Source organism: Dermacentor silvarum, chromosome 7 (genome assembly GCF_013339745.2).
Source record: "Dermacentor silvarum isolate Dsil-2018 chromosome 7, BIME_Dsil_1.4, whole genome shotgun sequence".
Classification (NCBI taxonomy): Eukaryota; Metazoa; Arthropoda; class Arachnida; order Ixodida; family Ixodidae; genus Dermacentor; species Dermacentor silvarum.
The window spans coordinates 16,026,804-16,051,552 of record NC_051160.1 but is presented as its reverse complement, the minus strand read 5'-3'; the positions used below and the strand labels follow the sequence as shown (position 1 = coordinate 16,051,552).

Genomic DNA, 24,749 nt, shown 5'->3' with positions numbered 1-24,749 from the left:
CGTTCAGCGACCGACACACGATACGGACGCTGGCGCAAAGGGGTTTGTTGACCGGTGTCGATATGGTGAACGACTGCTGACGCTCGACCCAAAGACGGTTGGCCAATGTCGAAGGAGGCCCGAAAACGCTGGAGGAGCTGGATAATTTGCTCGTGCTGGACAGGTGTCAGTGCCGAGTCGACGGCATGAGCAAAGACGTCCACAGGGGCATCGGTCGCGCCAGGAGGAGTGATGGCGCAAAGCGGAAGTGGTGCCGCATCGTCAAACATGGTGGCTGGGAGGGTGCAGTCGAAATATTCAGAGCTCCCCAAGCACTCGCCGCGGAGTATGGATGAAGGGCACGCGGAGGGATTGCACACGTAAAGGGCAGCAGAACCGCCGCAAAAAGTGACGATAGCAAAAGGAAGCAGAAGGTTCCGACGGCTCGCACAAGAGGCTGACGGCGTAAACAAAACAGATGAGTTCGCGACAGAGTCACACGACACAGGGACCAGAGCGGCTGAGAAAGGTGCGATGTCGATGTCCGTGGCAGCAACAACTTTAGTAGAATGGTGGTCGTCAGGCTCAAAGCACGGCACTGATAACGTAAGTTCGGCACGAGCGCAGTCAACAACAGCTTGGTTCAGAGATAGGAAGTTCCATCCAAGAATGACGTCGTGCGAGGAACGGGATAGAACAAATTCGACAACATACAAAACGCCTTGAATGACGACCCGAGCTGTGCAGGATGCTGAAGGCTGAATGCAATGCGATGTTGCCGTACGCAGCGATAGATAAGCAAGTGGGGTGGTCACTTTGTTCAAATGGCGGCAAAACTTTTGACTAATAACAGAAACGGCGGCTCCGGTGTCAATAAGTGCGTGTACGGTGACGCCATCGACGGACAGTTCAATTTCGTTCGAAGGAGAAAAATGAGGCCTTGAAATGTTCGACGTAAACGCAGTTCTTGCCTCGGGAACTGCGACTGTTAGTTTTCCTCGCGGGCAGGACTGAGTCGACGAACCATGAGGGAAAGGGATCGACGACGTGGGGAGGGCGACCGGCGTGAATCGAAGGGGCGGCGACTAGAAGACGAGTCCGGAGGAAGATTAGACACATCATGACGCGGAAGTCGAGCAGGCATGTAGCCGGAGGCGCTCCCACTGTCAGGGAAACGGTAGTTGCGACGGCGGCAGAATCGTGCTACGTGGCCCGGGAAACCACAGGAATAGCATATTGGCCGGTTATCAGGTGTGCGCCATGGGTTGATGACAGGGGCTCCAGCGGCCGAGTAAGGAACGGGAACCGGGCGTGAAGGTGGTGGTGGCACATGGAAAGTTCCGGTGGTCCGGTAGGCGTCAGGAGCCGGAGGAGCATAAGGCCGGGCGACAACGTTAGCGTACGTCAGTGGTTCAACAACGGGCTGCGGATGAGGGGCAGCTGGTAGCGCCTCAGCAACTTGCGTTTGAAGCACCTGACGAAGCGAAGGAGCCAAGGAAGTCACCGGCTCAGGAGGGCTAGTCGCCAGAGACAGTTGCCGCGTGACTTCCTGGCGGATGAACTGCTGTATTTGCGGCATTAAAGCAGAAATGTCGGCAGCGTCGCGGCTAAAATCAAAGGGAGCGAGATCCGCGGTTACCTGCTGAGCAGCACAACATGTTGTGGCACGCTGCTTGCGCAGCTCGTCGTACTCCTGACAGAGCTGAATTACCTCGGCAACGGTCTGGGGACTCTTGGCGACGAGCATCTGGAAGGCGTGGTCATCGACGCCTTTCATGACGTGCTTGATCTTGTCAGCTTCGTCCATGGATGAGTTGACGCACCGGCAGAGCGAGAGCACGTCTTCAATGTAGCTGGTAAAGCTCTCGTCAGTGCGTTGAACGCGACCACGCAATCGCTGCTCAGCACGAAGGCGGCGAACGGCGGGACGGCCGAAAACCTCAGTCAAAGTGCTTGCAAAAGCGGACCAGGTGGTAAAACTGGTTTCATGATTTCTGAACCAGAGGTTTGCCACGCCCGTCAAATAAAAGCCTACATTAGTGAGCTTGTCGCGGTCGGACCACTTATTATATGCGCTTACACGGGCGTATTCGGCGAGCCAGTCCTCGACGTCGAGGTCCTCTGCTCCGCTGAAGATAGCAGGATCGCGCTGCCGGACGACGCCAGGGCAGACAATGGTCGGGGGTACGGGAGCAGCAGCCTGGGATGGTCCAGGATCATTCATCGCAGGAGCTCTTGGTAGCGTCCGACTGCGGAGTTCCAGGATGTGGAAGAGAAACCCAGCGCCTCCACCAGATGCAATGGGGATGTTTTCCTAGCAACACTCGATCTGGCGTTAGAACGGCAGACTGAAACAAGTCAAAAGGGAGCTATGCATGGCGAAGCGGGCGAGCAAGCGTTGCTTGTCTTCTTCCTTCACCAGCACCATGGCCCAGTCCCTTCAGTACAGTACGAACGTACACGAATTTTTGCAGACGTAAATTTACTTGTGAGCCTGTGGCGAAGCCTTTTATGAACATTTGCAAGCAAACACCAGTTTCTTTCACAACTGGCAGATGGCGATCTGCAGCAGCGAAGCTATAGGTGTCAGCGGCTGATTAGTGCAAAGGCCTTATTACCATCAGGTGGATGGTTCCCCGTGCTTCGCACAGTCACGAGACCGGCACCCAAACCCAGAGGACGACCTGTATTAATTGCGCCAAGTTTAAAATCTATAGCCCTATAGCTTTCAAGAAGAAGCTGAAAACATATAATGAAAACACTTGAAAACTGTGCTGCCGTTTTCTCTACATCGTCGGCACTCCTAGAATTGTATGCTGCAAAATTAATGGTGTCCCCCCCCCCCCCTTTTTCTCTGTGCAGAAAAAAAAAGCAAAAGAAAACGGCATTGGTTGGAATTGGTTGTAAATATATAACGGATAAATAAACAATCAGCAACATATTTAAAAAATTAGCGTAGCACTGGAGACGCAATGCTAAAGAGAGAGCGGAGCTGATGGGCAACTAGCTATACTCCGTTTCATACATCAGGTGCATCGCGCTGTGGAGGCTAGAGATACTTTTTCGCAATGGCTGCGTTCGCCCTCACAAAAAGTTCGGTGTTTAACTGACCGACTTTTGTGAAATTGTTCTTTATATAAGCTGGGTTCTGAACAAAATAATAATAATAATAATTTACAGTTGGAAACAAACAAACCGTGCGCTCGTACGGCTGCTAACACGTTGTTTTAGATCAATTTGCTTTTCCTTGTTCCTCATTTTTGCAGCCTGTCGCGGCAGCCTCGCGTGCAAGCTCACGCGAGCAAACGCCGCTGGCGAGCAGCGAAGCATAGCCGGAACGCGCGCAGTGAAATAATGTTTGGCGAACGCACGTCTTGCGCTATAGGTCTTAGTCTGACCTGGAATAAAGTCTTTTCTCTCTCTACGTCTTGCGTAGCTTCGACTTCGTTGCACCTGAAGTATATGGAACGGAGTATAGTCCTGGCTTTTGGGCTAGGCCAGGCACTACCAAGTCATCCCCAGCATTTTCCGGAATTTACTGATTATTGATCGATTATCGATTAGCTATTGATTGGCTATAATTTCCTATCGATAACAAAGTTTAAGTAGTCCCCACCATTCTTAGCTAGACTTATCCAGGCTCAGCTTCGCTAGTTCACAGGGGTATGTGCCATTGCGCTTGGACCCTTTCCACACAGCCGCCAGGATCGGCCCACATTTGATAGGGAGAGGGTGAGATAAGAGATCAATACAAGAAGGGCACTATTTACATGTGTACAACAGAGCGACTAAGTTAGAGTTATCCATAGTTGACTTGTAGAGTCACTTCTTCCAGAGAGCTTGTGACCGGGTCGATTCGAATACTGGTGGCGTTACGAGACGTGGAGGGACGTTTAGTTCACTTCTTTATTTCCTTTTGTGTGTGCGTGCGGGTGTGTGCGTGTCACCCATCGCAGAGAGCAAGGCGTCACCGTATATATACGCACCCGATATAAAGGGGACACCATCATCGACATCAACGGCGCGTTCGTGATGTTAAGGGGCGGGGGGGGGGTCTTCTTGGTATTCGGAACAACTCAAGCTTGAGCAACCGCCAGTACACTTTATCGCTAAAGACGAATGTTCTATATGCGACACCATATGCGAATGTTCTATATGCAGTCCTTGAGCAGCGCGCGCATTACCCGAAGCGAAGATGATTACTTGCGCTGAAAATTCGAAATTCATAACCGACTAATCAAAATTTTGGTAATTATATTATAGACTGGTTGCTTTACGACACACATTGGAAAGAATTCCGCGGGCGATTGTGTTCCCAAAATGTGCGATTCAAGTTTATTTTTGTGCAAGCAATATGTCCATCTCTCCGAGTGATCAAGCTCAGTTGAGTAAAATGTGTGCTCTTCAAAAAAAGCGCCCCCTACATAGTATTCAGGATGCTTTTCTAATAAAATAAAATTGTGAGTCAGCGCCCGTTGACTTCTATAGACCTTTTCATCGGGCGAGGAGGAAAGGGCGTGCGACGAGCCTTTCCTCCTCTCTAGCTTGTGCGAGCCGGCGCGGCGCGGCTTGAATGTGTTGCCGGTCGCGCGCTGCGGAACGATTCGGAGGTGTTTTAGCTAGTTCTGAGTGCAATTTACGGGATGTCAGTTCTTACAAGTTTTCCGAACAACCACTATGTAGCCTTCAGGTGCAGCAGTAACCACAGTATCTGGAAATTTCTCTTGGAATCATCAGCCGCGGTGTGTGTATGTGTTGTGAACTATGTTGGATGTATCGCTTTTCACTCGACGAAGAGTTGTAAAACATTTGCATAAGCCACCCACATCGTACTCACGCATTTTAAGTCTAGTAGACTTCAAATCACTATGTCTACGCCCAGCAAACAAGACCAGTGTATCTACACATAACTTGAACGGTTGTCAAAGTAAACAGCACGACTTATTCTCCAGCAGAACGGTATTCATGCTGTTAGGATCGTCAAATGTTTCGTAACTACTCGTTGCAGCTGAAGCAGAGCTTAGAATTACAGTTGTGAGAATGTTGCAGTAAGGTAACATTCGTGAAACGAATTTCCAGAAATAATTAACTGATATCCGAGGCTGAGTGTAAGCTCAAACAAAACGCGCGCACCTCGCGCGAGGCTGGGTGCTCCGTCCGCCCTAACACCAGCAGTTACTCCAGCCGCTTAATTACTTCAGCCTTAAATTCCTTCACTACGCCTCACAGGACCATTCCCCACGTAGAAGACGCCATTTCATGCTAAATAGACCGCGCGAGTGCGAAAAAATCCACCAGAAACTGCCGCCGTCCGTATACGACCGCATACAACACGGGCGTTCGCCCAAGCCAGCATGCCAACTGCCCATAGATGGCGCCACTGCCTACGCAATGGCGGCGCCCATGAAAAAACGGTCTATACAGGGGGCCCCGATGTCAAACCTGTTTGGCATCGCGGTAAACTCTACCCGTGCAGCCAACGCAGCACCATCCATCGATTTCACATTCATGGGCATATAGTACGCAAAAAGGCCTTTATTTACAACAGTTGGTTGCCTACCCATTTGAACAATGGGCGACCTAAATTCCAACGAAAGTATATACAGGGTGCTCAGTTCTAAATTTAACGGGATTTTTAAAATCGCCTGCGGCAGGTAGCGTAATTCATATCATAGAGCTGGGTTATTCGAAGAGGCGGACATTAGTAGCAGGAGAAATCGAAACACATATTCAACTATACGTAACAAAAATTGGCCAATGAACTTCTTAGTTCATTGCTTTACGACACATATTGCAATTTACGAATTGAAGCCGGTGAGCTCGTCAGGCGTATCCACTTGGAAGGAATTTCCAGAATGACACCAGTCTGGAGACTTGCGCCATCAAACTCGCCGTAAAAAGGCACAGTTGTTCCACTTAATTTTCTACCAAAATGCTGTTTTATACATTGAAGCACAAAAGTAACTGGAACGCCCGTGTATTTCGTCCCACATATTGGGAAATATCTCGAAACTGGTGTCATCCTGGAAATTCATTTCAAGTGGATGCGTCTTGCAAACCCACCGGCTACAATTCTTAAATTGCAATATGTGTCGTAAAGTAATTAACTAAAAAGTGCATTAGTGAATTTTTGTTAATTAGTTGAATAAGTGTTTCGATTTCTCACGCTACTAATGTCCGCCTCTTCGAATAACCCATGCTCAATGATAAGAATTATGCTACCTGCCTCAGGCGATTTTTAAAAGTTCGTTAAAGCTCAATTTTGAACACCATGTATGCTATACAAATGACTATTGAAGCACGTGCTTATAGTTCCAGGTGACTGCCCGAGAGGATCTTTATCATCTCTGCACTTCGCCGGCAGTAACTGAAGAAATTTTCGCAGTCTTCATTGTCTTTTCCGACAGCAGACGCCAACTTCAAGTAGGTGAGCCCCGGGTTGCTGAACGGTGTTGGGTTGCGCGAACTGCACAGATTGAGAAAACGGTGGTCACGTGGGGCAGTTTCCAACAAATAGCGTAACGAGTCAATACGAGAGGAAATCACCGAGACACAATATACAGGCTGTTTCACTTAACTCTTTAACTGCTAGCTCAACCGCATTGCTGACCTAACAAAAGCATCTGCAAAAAACTAGACAAATCCAAATATTAGTCTGTGCCTTTAAATTTACCTTTATTTATGTACCTGCTCAACAGTGGTATTCAATAAAATGTCGGGCGTGAACAGCCGCACATGTAGTGGTCACAAAACCTGAAGGCTTCGTCGTTATCTTCTTAGCGCACGTACGGGTCATATTCTCGCCAGTGCGAAAATTGTCTTGCTTTTTTTTTTAAACAAGCTCTTATTTCTTAACTCCATAAAGGTACACCTCAAGAACACACATTGACCTTGCCAAAGCAAGTGCCAGAGAGCAGTTTTGGACCATACAAATTAACCTTTCACCACCTGGTCAACAATAATTTTGACGTACTGTATCTCGCTTAGTTTTTAGAGAAAGCATTTAATATTACAATTGGTATGTATTCGAGCAAAGTAAAGAACTAAAGCAATGAAAGCATTATAGGTCGTCTTTATTATCTTGACAGTTAAAAGGCTAGCTTGGGCCAAACTTTAAAAATACGCAAATGCTACGTAACTGCGAAGAACCAAGGTAACGTTGCTTGCCGTCGCTTGGAGATACTCGGATCATTTTTTTTGCATTCCGCCTAATTACATAATTAGTCTTAATTAATTAACCAGCTTCTCAAATATTATAATTAGATGAAAAGCGCCAATGAGAAAATTGTATAGCAACGTGAGAAACTCCTGATACAGCTTTCTGTTGTTCAATACGTGCTATATACATACAATGTGTTTTTCCACGCAAATTGCCTCGAGCGGACTGTCGCGCGCCAATTTTGCGTGTATTCGGGGGCTCCTTTCACGTTCAGAAAAACTTTTAGGTAGCATGTATTGAGCTACAGAAAGCTGCATCGGGAATTTCTCGTGTTGCTCGACAATTTAGCTCACTGACACTTTCAATCTAATTGTAATATTTGAGAAGTTGATTAACTAATTAAGACTCATTATCTAATTAGGCAGAATGCGAAAAATTATCGAATAAGGTTTGGCCCAAGTTACGTGAAACACCGTGTATAGTAAGCGTAACCGGGCACACCATCGATCCCGTTTATTTGTCGATTCCTACGCAGTGTGCACGCTTTACTGCGAAGCGTGCATGCAAACCGGGTATGGTAAATACGTTGAGCTGTTGCAGTAAATTGCAGCTGTACGCCTATTACCTGTAAGAAGGCGCGATGAGCCAGAAACGACGCATCAATCAAATACGGGTGCCGACGCTACATTGTTAAAGAGCCAAATATCTAAGGTTTAGTAAACGTCTACTGCAACGCCGAGAAGTACGAGAGTACCATGACAAATACGAGAAAGAACTCCACAGCGTCAGACTGCCATAACCGTGCCAAAGTTTGGACACGTACGAAATGCAAAATGGCCTTCATTTCGCCCTTCCAGTAATCAACCTATTGCCGGTAAGAAATCATTGCAAAATAGGGTTCAGAGTCCACCTCCAACAGCAACGAAATATCACTTTGGCCAAATTGGTCATAAATAAATGAGTAGGTATGTATTACTGAGCAAATTTTGGCAAAGCCTAAGGGCAGGTAATTGTTTGATTTTCTTATTAGCAGCGCCTAGGCAGCTCCCAAGCAAACGAATCATGCAGCTTTTGGTTAGCGACCACGACCGAAGTACCCGCCCATTGTCCTCCTGAGATTTGCAGCGCGCCTCGGCAGTCGCGAGCACCGAGCTCCGCGTTCTATATACAGATGGTCATGCGTCACTTCCGGTGAGCGGTAATGGCGGCATTTTGTTTTTCAGTTTCGGAATTAAAACGACTGTTCTTGCGAACTTTACCGGCACGGCAGTCACGCCTGCGTTCAAAGCCCAATACATTGACAAGTCACTTGACCCCACCTGTGGAACTTGCACCACGGGTGCGTTAGCCACAGCACACCACCTGCTATGGACATGTCCTGCCTATACTCACTGCCGAGCAATCTGCCTTGCTGGGCTGCAGAGCTCAGTCGTCACACTCAATGACTGGATCCTTCCAAGAGGGACGCCTCAACACCGCAAAGCTGTATATGACAGCTTGCTCATCTACCTTATAAGGAGCAAAACCATTGACCTAATCTAGGCACATCATCGGAAGAACCACTGGGGTTGCCTTTTAATACATGTACAATTTCTTTTTCATTAAATAAACCGTCTGTCTCTCTCTCGTGATGCTTCCAATCGTCTTTGTTTTTGTTTTACCTTGGCTCCGCTATGTCTGTACTGTCTTAAATTATAGGCTATTTACGCGGTCCCAAATAGATTGCTTACCTCAAGTACTCGGTCACGTTAACGCTGATTGGGCCGAACACGCTTGGTCGCGCGGCCATTGTACACAAGACCTTGCCCATGCACTCCATGAGGTCACGAAACGTGACGTTTTTGAGACTTAAGTTGGTGAAAATCACTCCGTGTACACGGAATCTCGTCGTGTCGATCCCCTCCGCATCGACGGCGACGTCACGATTGTACTTGGGCCACTGATGTTCTTCAGACACATCGCTCTGTAGCAAATGAGTGGACGGCGTAGCCTCGGTGGTGTCCGGAGCGGACAGCTGCGGGAACTGGGTACCGGGAATAACGACGTCGTCGTGGTGGTGTTCGACCGTGGACGGTGTCGGGGAGGAGGACTCGCCGGCGTGGTGCGTACCGTCGCCAGTCGAGGGCCGGGGAAGCGCGTCGGCGGCAACAGCGTACGAAGACGGCTGGAACATGGCGGGATAGCCGGAGGGTTGCGCCGAGTGCCATCCGCTGTAGAGGAAGATGTGGCCTTGATTGTATACGAAGAACGTGAGCGCCGGTCCAGCGCTGGAGCCCTCGGTCGGCTGCTGCTGTTTCGCAGGCTGTTCTGGGAGGGCTGGCGACGCACCCTGCTGGTTCCACGTCTGAGCGGAGTCGTGGTTCGGCTGCGACGCGTAGAAAGGCTTGGGGACGTAGAAAGGCTTGGGCACCACTCGTATCAGCAATCCGCCGGTCTCGCCAGCTCTGAGGTAGCCCTTCATTCTGTAGTACTGCAGAGGCAGTAACAGGATTGTAGCAGTGGCGAAGTCCCGCATTCTTTTCCTGGTGGCTAGGCGCTTCTTCTCTAACAGTTTGGCGAAGTCCGGGGCCGCGTAGCCGGCAGTGAAGGGCTTCTTGGCATCGTACACTTCCTCGTCCGATGCGGGTGCGGCGGACAGTTCCTGGGACTTGGCCGGCGGCACTTGCTGCGGCAGTGCGTTGTCGATGGCTGGTCCTTCGGTTACGGCGTTCTCTGCACCTGCGTCTGGATCGTCGGCAACCTGCAACGCAAAATACAGCCGAGTAACAGCCACCGATGAGTGCGTAATGAATGCAAAAATTACAGGGGCACTTGGTCACCCCTGTACGTGGATGCATGCGAAAGCAATGCGACCACCAAAGATCGGGGGTTCGACTCCCACCAAAGGTCTGGGTTCGAATCCCCTAATAACTTCGTATTAACTAACTGTGCCCTAATTAACTTCACTTTAACAACATAGGTCGTGGGTTCGAGCGCCGTAATGAACTCTATCTTAATTAAGCCTGTGCCTTAACTCCACCTGAATTAACTGTGACTTAATTAACTTTGCCTGAATTAACACCAAAGGTCGTGGGTTTGAGTCCGACCACTGGTCGTGTTTCGAGTGCCGTAATGAACTGTATCTCAATTTCACCTGCCTACGTTAACTTCGTCCTAATTAACTCTACCTTGATTCACTCTGGCTTAATTAACTTTGCTTAATTGACGTCATGAACTGTCTTGATTGGCTCACTTTTGGACCATCGAGGTCACGCAAACGCTGACTACTCCGGCCTTTCCGCCTTATGAGCCTTATAATCATCATCATCATCATCATAATCATCAGCCTATGTTTATGTCCACTGCAGGACGAAGGCCTCTCCCTGTGATCTCCAATTACCCCTGTCTTGCGCTAGCTGATTCCAACTTGCGCCTGCAAATTTCCTAACTTCATCACCCCACCTTGTTTTCTGCCGTCCTCGACTGTGCTTCCCTTCTCTTGGTATTCATTCTGTAACTATAATGGTCCAACTGTTATCCATGCATCCTACGCATTACATGGCCTTCCCAGCTCCATTTTTTTTTTCGTTTAATGTCAACTAGAATATCGGCTATCCCCGTTTGTTCTCTGATCCACAGCACTCTCTTCCTGTCTCTTAACGTTAGGCCTAACATTATTCGTTATTTCCCTCTTTGTGCGGTCCTTAACTTGCTCTCGAGCTTCTTTGTTAACCTCCAAGTTACTGCCCCATATGTTAGTACCGGTAGAATGCAATGATTGTACACTTTTCTTTTCAACGATAGCGGTAAGGTCCCAGTCAGGATTTGGTAATGCCTGCCGTATGCACTCCAGCCCAATTTTATTCTTCCGTAAATTTCCTTCTCATGATCAGGGCCCTCTGTGAGTAACTGACCTAGATAAACGTACTCCTTTATAGACTCTAGAGGCTGGCCGGCGATCCTGAATCCTTGTTCTCTTGCCAGGCTATTTAACATTATCTTTGTCTTCTGTATGTTAATCTTTAACCACGCTCTTACACTTTCTCGGTTAAGGTCCTCAATAATCAGCTGTAATTCGTCCCCATTGTTGCTGAATAGGACAATGTCATCTGCAAACCGAAGGCTGTTGAGATATTCCCCGTTTATCCTCACTCCTAAGCATTCCCTATAATGCTCACGATTACCCAGCGCGAACTCATATGACATTGGAAGTGCTCAGAGCACACACCAGGCACATTGTCCGCGCCCCTTTCCATCACCTCGCCACGCTGCCGAAAGACCGACCCAATGCCTCCTTTTGCCAGGTGATATTGACGTACCGTGACTGCCTCCCTCGAGATTATACGCCTGCCGAGAGGCTGCTATCACCTCCTTGATGTTTGGCTCGCCCACAAATTCGACTCTCGGTACCAGGGATTCAAACCAAAGTAGGAATCTCGTCACCAGCTCTCAAGCGCAGCTATCTCTACTCATGCTGCACGAGACATACAAGGACCACCTTCACAGTTACACTGATGGCTCCACAACTCTTGACGGATTGGCTCCACAACTCTTGACGGATCTGCAGGAGCTGTGATCTTCCCCGAAAAAGCCGCGACCTATCAGTTTAAAACTTGTCACCGGACAACATCGACTGTTGCGGAGCTTGCTGCACTTCGCAGCGCCCTTCACATGCTTAATGAAGATTTACCACGAAAATGGAGTATATTTACTGATTCGAAGGCAGCCCTGCAGTGTCTGCTATCCGCTCTGCGTCGTGGACCACAAGACCAACTTGTGCTTGAAATAATGCAGATATATCACCAACTAGTAGAAAAAAAATGTCACAGTTTCGCCCTAAGGGCGAAGCAATGAATGCGATAGCAACACAGCAATGTCATACGATGTAAGGTGAGCGGCTTTGGTAGCAATATAAATTGTAGTAAACATGAGCTGATTAAGTAAGCAGGTGTGCTGCGGCGTAAGTAGACCGACATGTAGAGAGACTCGATGACAACGAGAAGGTGCGTGTGAAACGGTGGTGTTGATGAGAAGCGCTTCCCGTGGGCAGCGCGTGCGAAGGGACACACCTGTAGCGCTGCACTGCCGATCCGGGCAGCATTACATGTGTAGCGTGTGGTGGAAAATGTTGCCCGACTATTACTAACTGAATGAACAAGCGTGGTGTGAGCGCGCACAAACAAACATGAATAGATCACACTGAATGACTGCAGACAACGACCTGTCAAAACGCTGGCAGCGAGCCGATACGCCGCAGAGGCGAAGGTACGTGCGGTCTATCGCTTCAACAGGAAACTGAGCGGCGAATGCACAGTGCATAAAGGTCAGAGCCGTGTGGAGATAAGAGACGGTGCGGTCGAAGCGACGAGCGCGGTTGTTGGCAGCGTAGAAGTGCCCCCCCCCCCCCCCCCCCCCAGCTCCCTCCGGCGCTGGCTTACCGCTTCTTCCCGCTTCCTTGCTTGCGCGTGGGAGAGATAAGAGACTGTGCGGTCGAGTGACGAGCGCGGTTGTTGGCAGAGAAGTGCCCCCCCCCCCCCCCCCCCTGCTCCCTCCGGCGCTGGCTTTCCGCTTCCTTGCTTGCGCGTGGGAGATTGAGTGCGTTCGCTCTCCGTGATAGCGCGCGGCTTTCGCTGGGGCATACGGCGCGCGGCGAAGATTTTATCTATACGGAACCTCACGGCGACGGCGACGCCGACGGCAGAAATTCGGTTGAAGTGTCCATATAATTGCTATCGCAATAAAAGGACATGATATTACTTTTCAGTGGCTCCCAGGCCACTGCGGCATCATGGGCAACGAACAGGCCGATGAAGCTGCTAGGAGGGCTCAATAAAATGCTGTGAAGGAAGCCATTCCACTTTCAAGAACGGATGCAGCAGCAAAGCTTCGTATGCTCGCGCGTGATGCCACTCGATCCATGTGGAACACGCCAGGTTTCCGGTATACTCGACTGCACCGCTTGGATCCATCCCTCCGACTACATATTACATCTGGACTTTCCCGAATCGAGACAACTGCTCTCTGCCGACTGTGGCTTGGAGTATCTTTTACGAATTCGTTTGCTTGCCGCATCGGAATGGCTGACAGTGCTACCTGTAATATTTGCGACAGCGAGGAAACAATCGAACATATCTTGTGTCATTCTCCCCGCTACAGCTCCCAGAGACAGACGCTCGTGACGACGCTGGCGCGCCTCGACGACCGGCCGCTTTCTGAGCAGACGATCATAGAGTGCCGGCTGACGCGGTCTTCACACCAGAAGGCGATGAGCGCGCTGCTGAGGTTCCTCAGGACAAGCGACTTGCTTGAACGACTGTGACACTCCCGAGTTCCTTTGTTCGTGTGCGTGTTTTTTTTTATTCCCTCCCTTTCTATGTGTGTGCATTTTTCTTTATCTTTCTGTCTCTCCTTCCCCAGTGCAGGGTAGCAAACTGGATGCCTACCTTCCGGTTAACCTCCCTGCCTTTCCCATCTCATTTATCTCTCTTTCTCTCTCTTGCGCATTAATAAATGATATATATCTCTCTCTTTCGCATTAATAAACGCGTGAACCAACTACTACCAACTATTTCCGCACGAGAGAGGTAAGGTATAAGAGAGAGTACGAGGGTATAGGTATGCTTGGGCAGACAACCGGTTGTTGTCTAGCGTTACAGTACGCGTACATACAGAAGGGAAGCGTAGTTGACGACGGCGGAGAGGGCGGCCATCATCATCATCATCATCATCATCATCATCGTCATCATCAGCCTATTTTTATGTCCACTGCAGGACGACGGCCTCTCCCTGTGATCTCCAATTACCCTGTCTTGCGCTAGCTGATTCCAGCTTCCACCTTCGAATTTCCTAATTTCATCAGATCCCGAGCCCAGGAAGGTGGTACGTCGCAATTTGAAAACTCACAGGCATATGATGGGGAAGCAGGCTGATGACGATGACTGCCCCATTTGCCTTAGTGCGTTACCTTACCGTATGCTTGCTTTTACTCTGCGCAGGAATCTAAGTTAAAGTATACAAAGTCTGCAGCACACAACAAGGCATCTATACGGAAGGTGATCTACTGCACCTACAACATCGATTGCCGCTACAACTGCCACAACGTAATGACGCAATTAATGACGTCGATCCGTGGACCGACTGGGTCTTGTACGAACCTTCGGGTCAGCGGGGGCCTTGACGGCTTGCTTGCTCGCGAAGTGCGTTGCCAGCTTGGTCCTGGCGGCCAGTTTGTGGTCGGCCACGCTTCGGACGACGCCGAATGGGGATGGGATGGTGCCGGCGGCCGTCATGGCCACGCACAGCACCACCAAGAACAGTGGAGTTCGCAGCATCTGCAAATTAGCCATAATTGATCTTATTTTCTCAGGCTTTTTGCGTAAGTTCATTTAATCGCTCGCTTATTTTAAAGCTTCCTACATGCCTCTAGACGCGTTGCATAAGGAGCGTGTACAGCAAATGCCATGCGACTTAGCAGGCCCGTGGCCAAGGCGGGAGGGGGGGGGGGGGCGAAATTTTGATCTTTACCGCAAATAATTACTGAAAAATGAAAAGTAGGTCGTTTCATCAAATAGTCAAGGCCTTCAGCAAGTGCCTCCCCCCCCCCCCCCCCCCAAAAAAAAAAAGGACGCCGGTAGTGCCAATAATTAAAAACATGATGGGGTTTCACGTGCCAAGACCACCATGTGATTATGAAGCACGTCGTAGTTGGGGACTCCGGATTAATTTGGACCACCTGGGGTTCTTCAACGTGCGCTACAACGCAAGCACACGGTCGTTTTTTTTTCGTTTTTTTTTTCTTTTTTTTTTGCATTTCGCCTTCGAAATGCGGCCGCTGTGGCCGGGATTCCATCCCATGATCTCGTGCTCAGCAGCGCAACGCCTTAGCTGACTAAGCCACCGCGGCGGGTATGTATATAAAAAAAAATCTAAGACACAAAGCAAAAAAGAAAGGAAAACCGAAACGCGCCTACGTCACGCATACAATCAAACAGCCAAACACAGCCCAGGGAAGCACGCAAGGCAAGAGTAGTGCGAATTAGCCGCTAACTTATACCTATATACGACAAGCGCATAGATATTGGAGTAAGAAAACCGCGAAATTAAAATGTAAAAAAAGTGACATCAGCTAAAGCCTAACTTATGTAGAGTTAGGATTCTTAGGAAAATTCGTGATTAGTAGATGTCAGAATTCTGTGCAGTCACTCTCGGAAGCTGTGGTGTCAGAAAAGTCGTTCCAAGGGCGAATGGCTCGTGAGAGTGGAAGAGTCGCCTTCTATGCATCTTGATGTTTCTCGAGCATTGCATATCAGGAAGAAATGTACAGACTCGCGCTTGTCTATAGCCCTGAACTCTTCCGCTCTCACGAGTCATTCGCCCTTGGAACGACTTTTCTGACACCATAGCTTGCGAGAGTGACTGCACAGAATTCCGACATCTACTAATCATGAATTTTCATAAGAATCCTAACTCTACACAAGTTAGGCTTTAGCTGATGTCGCGTATTTAACTAATCCGACTATTAAAGAGAGAGAATGCGCAATGCCCTTTACAAACCACTGCACGTCTGATTCTGCCTTCCAGAAATGTACGCGGATAGCTTCGACAAATCGAAGTCCTCACTGGTCCCCAGACTAAACCGCGAAGAACGACGACAAGCGAAATGTGTCTCCCCAATAACTCTATCCTCGTCAGATTATACGAGCACATAACTTGTATATGTTTACTAGCGGCGCGGCTCGGTCCATTGTGGCTTTTATCTACGCGACGAAATGCATGGAGACACACTGGAATAGCGTCGTGGCGGTCGCTGCGCTGTCCAACTGAAATACCGCGTGAACCATCTCGAAGATATAACCGTAATTTGGAAAGGTTGGCTTTGTGAAAAGTTGGATTCGCGATTTGCGATTTCCACTATCGTACAGAGAAAAAAAAATCGGCCTAACTTACCTTGACAGGTTGAGGATGCTGCGACTTGAAGAGCACGGAGCCAACTTCAGAGACGGAGAGAGATAGTCGAAGCTCTCGTAGAACGGAAGGGAGGCTTCATGCTGCACCTGCGAATGAATGCAGAGACACACCGAAGAGAGAGAGAGGATGCATAGAGGGAAAGGGTGTAGCTTTAGTTGCCGTACAGGGAGCACTACTGAAAGGAAAAGGAGGAAAACCAGTCGTTGGAGAGGGGTTTGGGGAGGGGGATGAGGAGTTTCGGTTGAGCATCCATCGTTTGTTCCAGAGCCGTCTGGTTCGCATCATCCCTTGAAGAGTCAAGCACAATGCCAGCGTCTGCAAAGCCCAGTGAGACGGCGACAGTGGTGCCCGCAGAAGCGGGGGGACACAGTTCGGGAAAGCACTCAAGCACAATGTGTTTCTGTGGTTGCACACACGCGGTACCCCGTGGAAGTTTTTTTTTTTTTTTTTTTTTTTTTTCTAAACTACAGCGGGGTCCGACCGCTCCGCCATTTTCAAGCGCACCTGAGACGTCCGTCCAGCCGTCGCCTTGCTGTAGCTGCTTCAAAGGTGATCGGGTACTGCGTCCCGAAGTATCGCAGTGCTCTAATCGTTCGAAGACTGACTGGCGGATGTTTCTATTTCCAAGAGACCTCGCTTGCCGCCCGACACCGACGAAAACTTTACGACAGACTTTACCGAGATGCGTTCGTCACCGAAATTCACTTCGCGTGGCGTTTCCCATTGTTTACTGTGGCGCGCTTCTATAGACCAGGCAAGCACTTCGTGTATTGTGATTCGACACGTCTTACTGCTGAATAAATGTTCCGCTTTCTCAGCAAGGTCCAACATGGTGGCCGTCAGCGTGTCGATTTTTTCGCAGTCATCAAGTCAGGCATTAATTGTAGCGTTGATTCTTCGAAATCCCATTTTGAGAGCACTGAAAACGCGCAGGGCCACTATCACTTCGTATTCCTATTCGCGTTTTTGCAGCCGCGACCTTGAAACGCGGAAAAAAGCTATTGGGGAAAATGTACTTTAGCGAGCTGGGAACTATTGAGTATGCTATTTTCGATTGCGATGCACACTTTGAAATTCAAGCTTACGCAATTGTGCGAGAAATTATAAATTTAGGCAATTAATTTTGACTAGTTAGTTAATCAGTGTTAACAGAAAAATTCACCAGCCTGCGCATGGTGACCGCTATCAAAATGCCGTTGGTCCTATGTAGTATCTATATGTAAACATTACATAACATGATTACATAACGAGGGTCTCGAATCCGGCAACATTGATGCCTTCAGATAGCATGCGGGGGTTTAGTGATCAATTGCCTTCAACGAAAGAGATCATGTACTCGTGACGCCTGCGGCTGAAAGGATATTCCACATCCACCGCCAAGGGTTTGTGAGTGGTGGCGCTGGCTAACACTCCTAGGGTTAGTTGTATACTAGTAAAACATAAATACCCCACCAAGTGGATGGGAAAACGGTGCCGTGGTAGCTCAATGGTAAGAGCATCGCACGCGTAATGCGAAGACGTAGGATCGTTCCCCACCTGCGTCAAGTTGTTTTTTCATCCACTTTCATTTCCACTAATTTATCATTTCTTTAATTCAATTAGTAAGTACAAGTAAGTTCTCCTATGTTGTCTTTTGTCTCTGTTTGTTGGCTGCTTATGCTATGATTAATAAAAATCGCGCCCCTTAATTCCCTATCGTCAAGTTCATTATATATATATATATATATATATATATATATATACAGGGTGTCCCAGCTATCATGCAGCACGATTTAAAAAAACAGGAACGGCGTCACGCGAAGCAAACCTAGGGTGTATTGTTTCCAGTACAGTGGAGTAGCCGCCAGTATTTTTTTCGTTACTGAGATTTAATTAATTGTATTTAATTATCAAACTCGAGAAGTACTGTCCTAATTATCAAAGTGTCAATGAGGCGTTTGTAGGCAACCACGTGGGGCATCTAACTGCGCTATTTTCAGCGCCGTACTATTTGCGTACTCATTTTTTTCCGAGTGATAAAGAAAGCCCGCGCAGTATAAAAAATACCACGTGACGACGCCCCCACCCGCATCATAAAGGAGCGCCCTCAAGTAAGCTAGTTGAAAGCAACGGCTTTTGCCTGTCGCACCACCCAAGAGACAACGCGGCATCGACGTAGGCACCAGCTTATGGCGAATCTTCGAGTCCGCACACATGGAGTCCGCATCGTGCGGGCCCGTATGCTTGGTCAATCTCAGACAGCCCTGCTCCACTTTGAGGGACCCCAGGCGCCTAGATTTGTGTACTTCTACGGAGAGGAGATGCCTTGCCGAGACTACCAGCCGACAAGGCAGTTCTGCCCCATCTGCAGAACCACCGGACATCGACCAGACGTCTGCCCCAACCCAACGGTTCGCGCGTGCAATACCTGCAACCACCCTAACCCAGAAGCCGGACACACTTGTGTTCCGAAGTGCGCCCTGTGCGGAGGGGCCCATCTCACGGCCGCAAAAGACTGCAACAATAAACTAAAGCGCATTCGCCCCCGAGGGAAACCAGCCTCCACCACCGCCCCCAAAACCCAACGACATCCCCGCCCACGGTGGTTCAGCTCCGAGCGGGAAGACTCCGACTCCGACTACTCGGAGTCGTTGATGACCTACAGATCCCGGTCCGGTTCCAGCCCGAGGTGCAGGTCCCGCTCCTGTTCGCGGCCCCGGCCTCATTTCCGGTCGCCCACACGGCGATCTCAGTCGACGCCCAAGCAACAGCAGCAGGGTGCACCCATCATAGCGGCACCCAAAGATAAGGGGTCCCAGCAAAACCAACGGAAGACCAAGGAAGCCTCACCCTAGAGGACCAACACCAAAGAACAAGAGGTAAGCTGGGCAGCAGTAGCCTCCCCCTCGTACAAAAAACCACAGACGCCACCGCCCACGAAATTTGAACAGGAACTCGCGAGCATGCGCGCACAGATACAAACACTCACACAAGAAAACAGACAACTCAAACAACAAGTGATACAGTGACAAGTGACCCCCGACACTCGTCTTGGATGCGACGAGGAAAGCTGAGAGCATGTCGGACGAAGCAAGCAGTACGAAAAAGGTTCGAGTCGAAGATCAGAACGAGTACATGAATGAGAAAACATCGACGTACTCCCTTCGCGACGAAGAAGAAGAAGATATTGAGATTGAATGTGATGAGGAGGCAGATCCCTTCACTCTTGTGACATATAAGAAGAGAAGGTTCGAGGGTATTCCTGTGGTATTTCAACCAATTGAAGAAACGAAAACGTCTGGAGAGTAAACCCAAATGTTGTCGCCTCAGAAATCGTTACGCTAGCAAAGGAGAAAGTAAGCTCTTTCCGAGTGAACCAAGACGGAAGCTTCTCAGTGACTGTGAGTTCTCTCGCCTCAGCCAAGAGTTTGTTATCATGTGTGCAAGTAGCTGGCTTACTAGTGAAGCCATTTATTCCGGAGTCATACATACGAAATGTTGGCAAAATCAGACATGTCCCGCTACAATACACAGAAGAACAATTAACAGAATATTTAAGAGAGGCAGGAGTGACATCAGCTAGACGCCAGACCCGTTATATACGCCAAGAAGATGGCACTGTGGAATCGCGCCCAGTGAGAAGTGTGATTCTGCAATTCCGCAATGACCGACCAATTCCAGAGCGAGTGTATCTTGGCTTCACTAGTCATCCAGTCGAGGAATATCTGGGGCCAGCCAGGCGCTGCTATAACTGCCAGAGATTTGGTCACTTAGCGAAAAACTGCCGAGGAACAAGGCGCTGCAAAATATGTGCAGAAGACCACGATCACAAAGACTGCAAATCCATAAGACAGCCTAAGTGTGCGAACTGCAACGGACCCCACACTGCATCATTTTCGGGATGCCCGCAGAATAAAGCAGCAGCTCTTCAACATCAACACGACATCATCTATGGTCGCATCCAACAGCGTGGTGCACCGGAACCAAACAAGAATACAATGAAGCCAGCGCAACCACCTCGGCCACAAGTGCCTAAGCATCAGGACGCCTCTATGACATACGCGAAAGTCGCAAGGGGACCACAAAACCGAGGACAAAGTTTTGGGACATCACCAAGCCAACAGCAAGTTCGGCAAGAACCTCAGGAAGGACCTCGTCAAAAGAACAATCCCGTGACTAACATACGACAGAATACCAGCACACCGCAACCTGTAAGTGTAACGAAACAGGGAACCCCCTCAGCGTCTATTGCTGAACTTGTCATTCCAATGTTGTTTTCTGCTTTAAAAGCCATACTTGTCGCAATTCCACAGGCAAATAACCTACCGGAGGTTAAGGCCGTACTGTCGATGGAACAAGTGATATTACAAAACGCTACGTCAGCCACTGCGCAGACGAGGCATGAATAATTGTTATCAAAATGTCGCCATATTTCAGTGGAATGCGAATAGTCTTCGCTCTAAGTGTGCGGATTTTAGAAAACTGGTGGCTCAGTTCTCCTTTCCAGTGTTATGTATTACAGAGGCCGGTGTAGACAACGCTTTTCGGCTAGCTAACTACGTTGTTTATACATCCTCTCGATCTTCAGGATTGAGCAGAGCGATGATCTGTGTTCGAAGAGACCTGCCGTCAGCGCTATTAAGTGCTACAGCGTCAGACATCCCAGAATACGTAGCATGCGAAGTTCGGTTTGGCCGAGTAAATATCACTATTGTCAGCGTTTATCTACAGCCTTCTACAAATATTTCATTTTCCACATTGACGGGCCTCTTTCAGAAATACACAAAAAATGTAATATTTTGCGGAGATTTCAATGCAAACCATGTCATGTGGGGAAGCGCCTACTGCGACCGTCGTGGAAATGAGCTAGAAAAGACAATTCAGAAGAGTGGTCTGTGTTTGTTGAATGACGGCTCAGTGACCTTCCTACGGGGTTTTAATTACTCCAGCTGCCTCGATCTCACGCTCTGCTCAAACGATATTGCATGTGGAGCAACATGGAGAACAGACATTGAAACAAGGGGCAGTGATCACTTTCCTATCCTAATACAGCATCCTAGACTACGATTTTTGACTTATCGGCGCTCTGCAAAAATAACAAATTGGCAGGCATTTCGATATCACATTACAAGTCAAGCTGATGCTGTCAGTGATACAGACAGTCTATTATCGCTTATAACAGACAAATTAAATCTTTGTTCAAAATTTGTTAAGATTCCTGATGGTTACGCTGGTGTAGACTCTGAATACGAGAGGCTCAGAGCTATACGACGCAGAGCTGAGAGAAAATATCGACGCACAGGCCTTCTTGAAGATTACCGAGAATGCCAAAAGGTGTATGATTGTATGGGTCGGCAGCTGGAGCGACTAGGTACAAAACGCTGGCAGAATTCTGCACTTCACTCACTCCCTTTACACCTGAATCAAAATTATGGAATGTTCTGCGCTCTTTAAGTGGACCAGTAACGCACCAACAGCCATTCAGAGCACTAGCTTTAGTCCAGAAAGTACCGGAAACAACTATAGCAAATGAGTTTTGTCAGCTTATTACTCGCCCAAGTGCAGCAGTAAACACATCTGAATACAGTAATTCTGTCGAAGAAGTCAAAGCATCGATCAATTTTTCTATTAGAAGCGATCATCATGACCTAGATCAACCGTTTTCACTAGAAGAATTAAAGAACGCACTTGTATCGTGTCGCCAGAGGACAGCAGCTGGACCTGACGGGGTCACATATGCTGCCCTGAAAAACTTGGGTCCTGTAGCCACAAATACTTTATTAAAATTACTGAATGATGCGTGGATATCGGAATGTCTTCCTCCTTCTTGGAAAATTGCGCGAGTAGTTCCGATACTAAAACCGGGTAAAACTCCTTTATCGTTAGATTCTTTCCGCCCTGTAAGCCTGACAAGTTGCGTTTGTAAACTTATGGAAAAGATGATTGATGCTAGGCTTCAATGGTGGACAGAATGCACCAACGCACTGCCCGAAAATATGGCGGGCTTCCGCAGGCGCCGGTGTACGATGGATGCAATTTTAGATCTTGTTACATACGTAGATCACGAGAGGAGCTGTGGAAGAATCACCATTGCAGTGTTTCTAGACATAAAGCGTGCATTTGACACAGCCAGCCACACTCACGTACTGCATGGGTTAATTCAGTTGGGCATAGTTGGCCGAACACTGAGATGGATTGCGGAATTCTTAAGAGACAGGAAAATCTATATTGAAACTGCTGATGGCAAAAGCACAGAGCATAAAGTGAATCAAGGCGTTCCACAAGGTAGTGTACTCAGTCCATTTTTATTTAACTGTGTTATGGCTGAATTACCCCATATCTTGCCTGCTACCTTGAATTATTCACTATATGCAGACGACTTGTGCATATGGACTTCTGACACGAGTACTCAAGCCGTTCAGCAAACGTTACAAGCTGGCCTAACAGTGATTAATGATTTTTTGAAAAGTAGAGGTATGATTATTTCACTTGAGAAAACTGCTGTACTTCCTTTTACAAGGAAATGCCTCAAGAGATTCCAACTTGTGCTAGACTCTCAGCGTTTGCAACTTGTGCGACAACACAAGTTCTTAGGTATTATTATAGACAGACGGTTATCATGGGCTCCCCAAATAAAAGCATTAGAGGAGAAAGTCAACTCCCTAATCAACATTCTTCGTCGATTTGTTGGAGTGAGATGGGGTAGTTCAACCTCTTCTTTATTACGCATTCACTCGGCGATCATTAGACAAAGAATAGCATACTCTGCTCCTGTACTACATGGAATATCCCGTAATCTAGAGGAAACCATTCAAAGATTAATGGCCAGAAGCCTTCGCATATGTCTTGGTGTTCCCCGTGCATCTGCCAGTGCTTTGGTAATTGCTGAGTCCCGCCAACCAACTTTTCATGCACTAAGATTTACGGAAACTTGTCGTCACTTTTTTCGTTTAGCAACACAACACGCTAATCATCCATTATGCCAAAACCTTCAAGGTAGAACCGCTGCACGCATACATGATGAAATACGGCGGTGCAAAAACTTACTACCTGCTTACGAATACTGGCCTGCATGCGCAACTCATCCCCCATGGCGACTTACAATTCCAGAAATAGTCACTTCAATTCCTGGAGTAGGTCGTAAATGTGATATGCCCGTAGTTGCGATAAAGCAATTAACTTTATCACATCTTTACACTAACTACGTAGATCGCATTCACGTATATACCGATGGATCATGCTGGAAACAAAGCTCTACATCAGCGTTTTATATACCTACATACCAAGAGAAAAGATCTTATAAGCTTTGCCAATTTACAACGTCCACAACGGCAGAACTTTACGCAATACTTTCTGCTTTACGTTACATATGTCAGCATTCAGGACCTCTTCGCTGGGTAATTCTGAGTGATTCGCAACCCTCATTGCTGAGCCTAAATGAAATCAGCTTAAGAAAAAGAAACAGCACATTGGCATATGAAATACAGAAGACATATGCCATAGCGAAAGATCTGCAACATGACATAGCTTTCCAGTGGATTCCAAGTCACTGTGAAATTATAGGAAATGTAACGGCTGATCAAATGGCACGTGAGGCTCATCAAAAGAATGAATTATCACTAGTTCCTCTAACAATGAGTGACGCGCGTTGTTTATTGAACAAACTATGCGGTAAATTGTCCAAGGAAACTTGGTTCATAAATGATGCGCAGAACTCTCGATTATATAATATTGATCCTGGAATAGAATTCAATATTCCGTTTAAAATTAACCGATCGGTTGAAACAACAGTACATAGGCTTCGGCTAGGCACTGCCTATACTAAAAGCTTCCTGTATAGGATAAGAAAAACTAATAGTGCTACATGCTCATGTGGAGAGGCTGAAGAAGACATAGAACACCTTCTTCTACGCTGTAAAAAACATGACGCTTCCCGTAAGAAGCTTTCAGAAAAACTACGTGGCTTGGACAGACGACCACTATCCATAGGAAAAATTTTGGGTCCATGGCCTACAGAAAAACAACAAAACATCGCTGCGCGCGCCTTGGTACAATTTTTGCAGGAATCAAAAATATCACAAGAATACTGAGTCGGATATTAGTTATTGCTGGTATTGTTATTATTAGCAGGCACTCTTGATTACATGTTTACTGTGTCTTCGTGTTCATGTGGCATTTGTGTCTGCGCACAAGACTGTTGTATTTAGAGCACGGCATTCAAGAGGGACCTAATTCGCAAGTGCCCAACATCATCTTTGTGAACTTGGTTTTGAGAACATTTATGCTTTGTGAACTCATGTGTTGTGTGTGAACACTTCAGTTTTGTGAGTATTTATGTTATGTGAACTCTTTTGTAGTGCGAACATTTATTTATATTTCAGTTAGGATTTTCTACGTGAACGTTCGTACATGTGGTTATTAGTCCAGTTTTGTGAGTTTTGACAACATTCTGAGGACAACTATCATGCAAGAGAAGAGGAGTAGCCGGCGCCACATATAGGCACCAACCTCTCCTTAAATACATTTAATTAAAAAAAAAGTGATACAGCTCACACAAAAACCACAAGAGATGGCAGCACACCAGGCCATCATTGACCTACAAACCAATGTCGATGCCATCCAAACCCAGATGCAAGCCTTCATGGATGCTACACGCGCCCAGTTGGAACAAATAACACAGACTGCC

At 47.8% G+C, this 24,749-nt stretch overlaps 1 protein-coding gene across 1 annotated transcript in view; it reads right to left on the bottom strand.

The window, feature by feature from the left end:
• LOC125946632 (uncharacterized) overlaps window positions 1-24,749 on the bottom strand; it is an 81,564-nt gene that overhangs the window by 31,660 nt on the left and 25,155 nt on the right. The window contains exon 2 of the mRNA XM_049670266.1: window positions 14,272-14,448. Coding sequence (XP_049526223.1) covers window positions 14,272-14,448 — 177 coding nt within the window. The remainder of the gene's footprint in view (window positions 1-14,271; window positions 14,449-24,749) is intronic.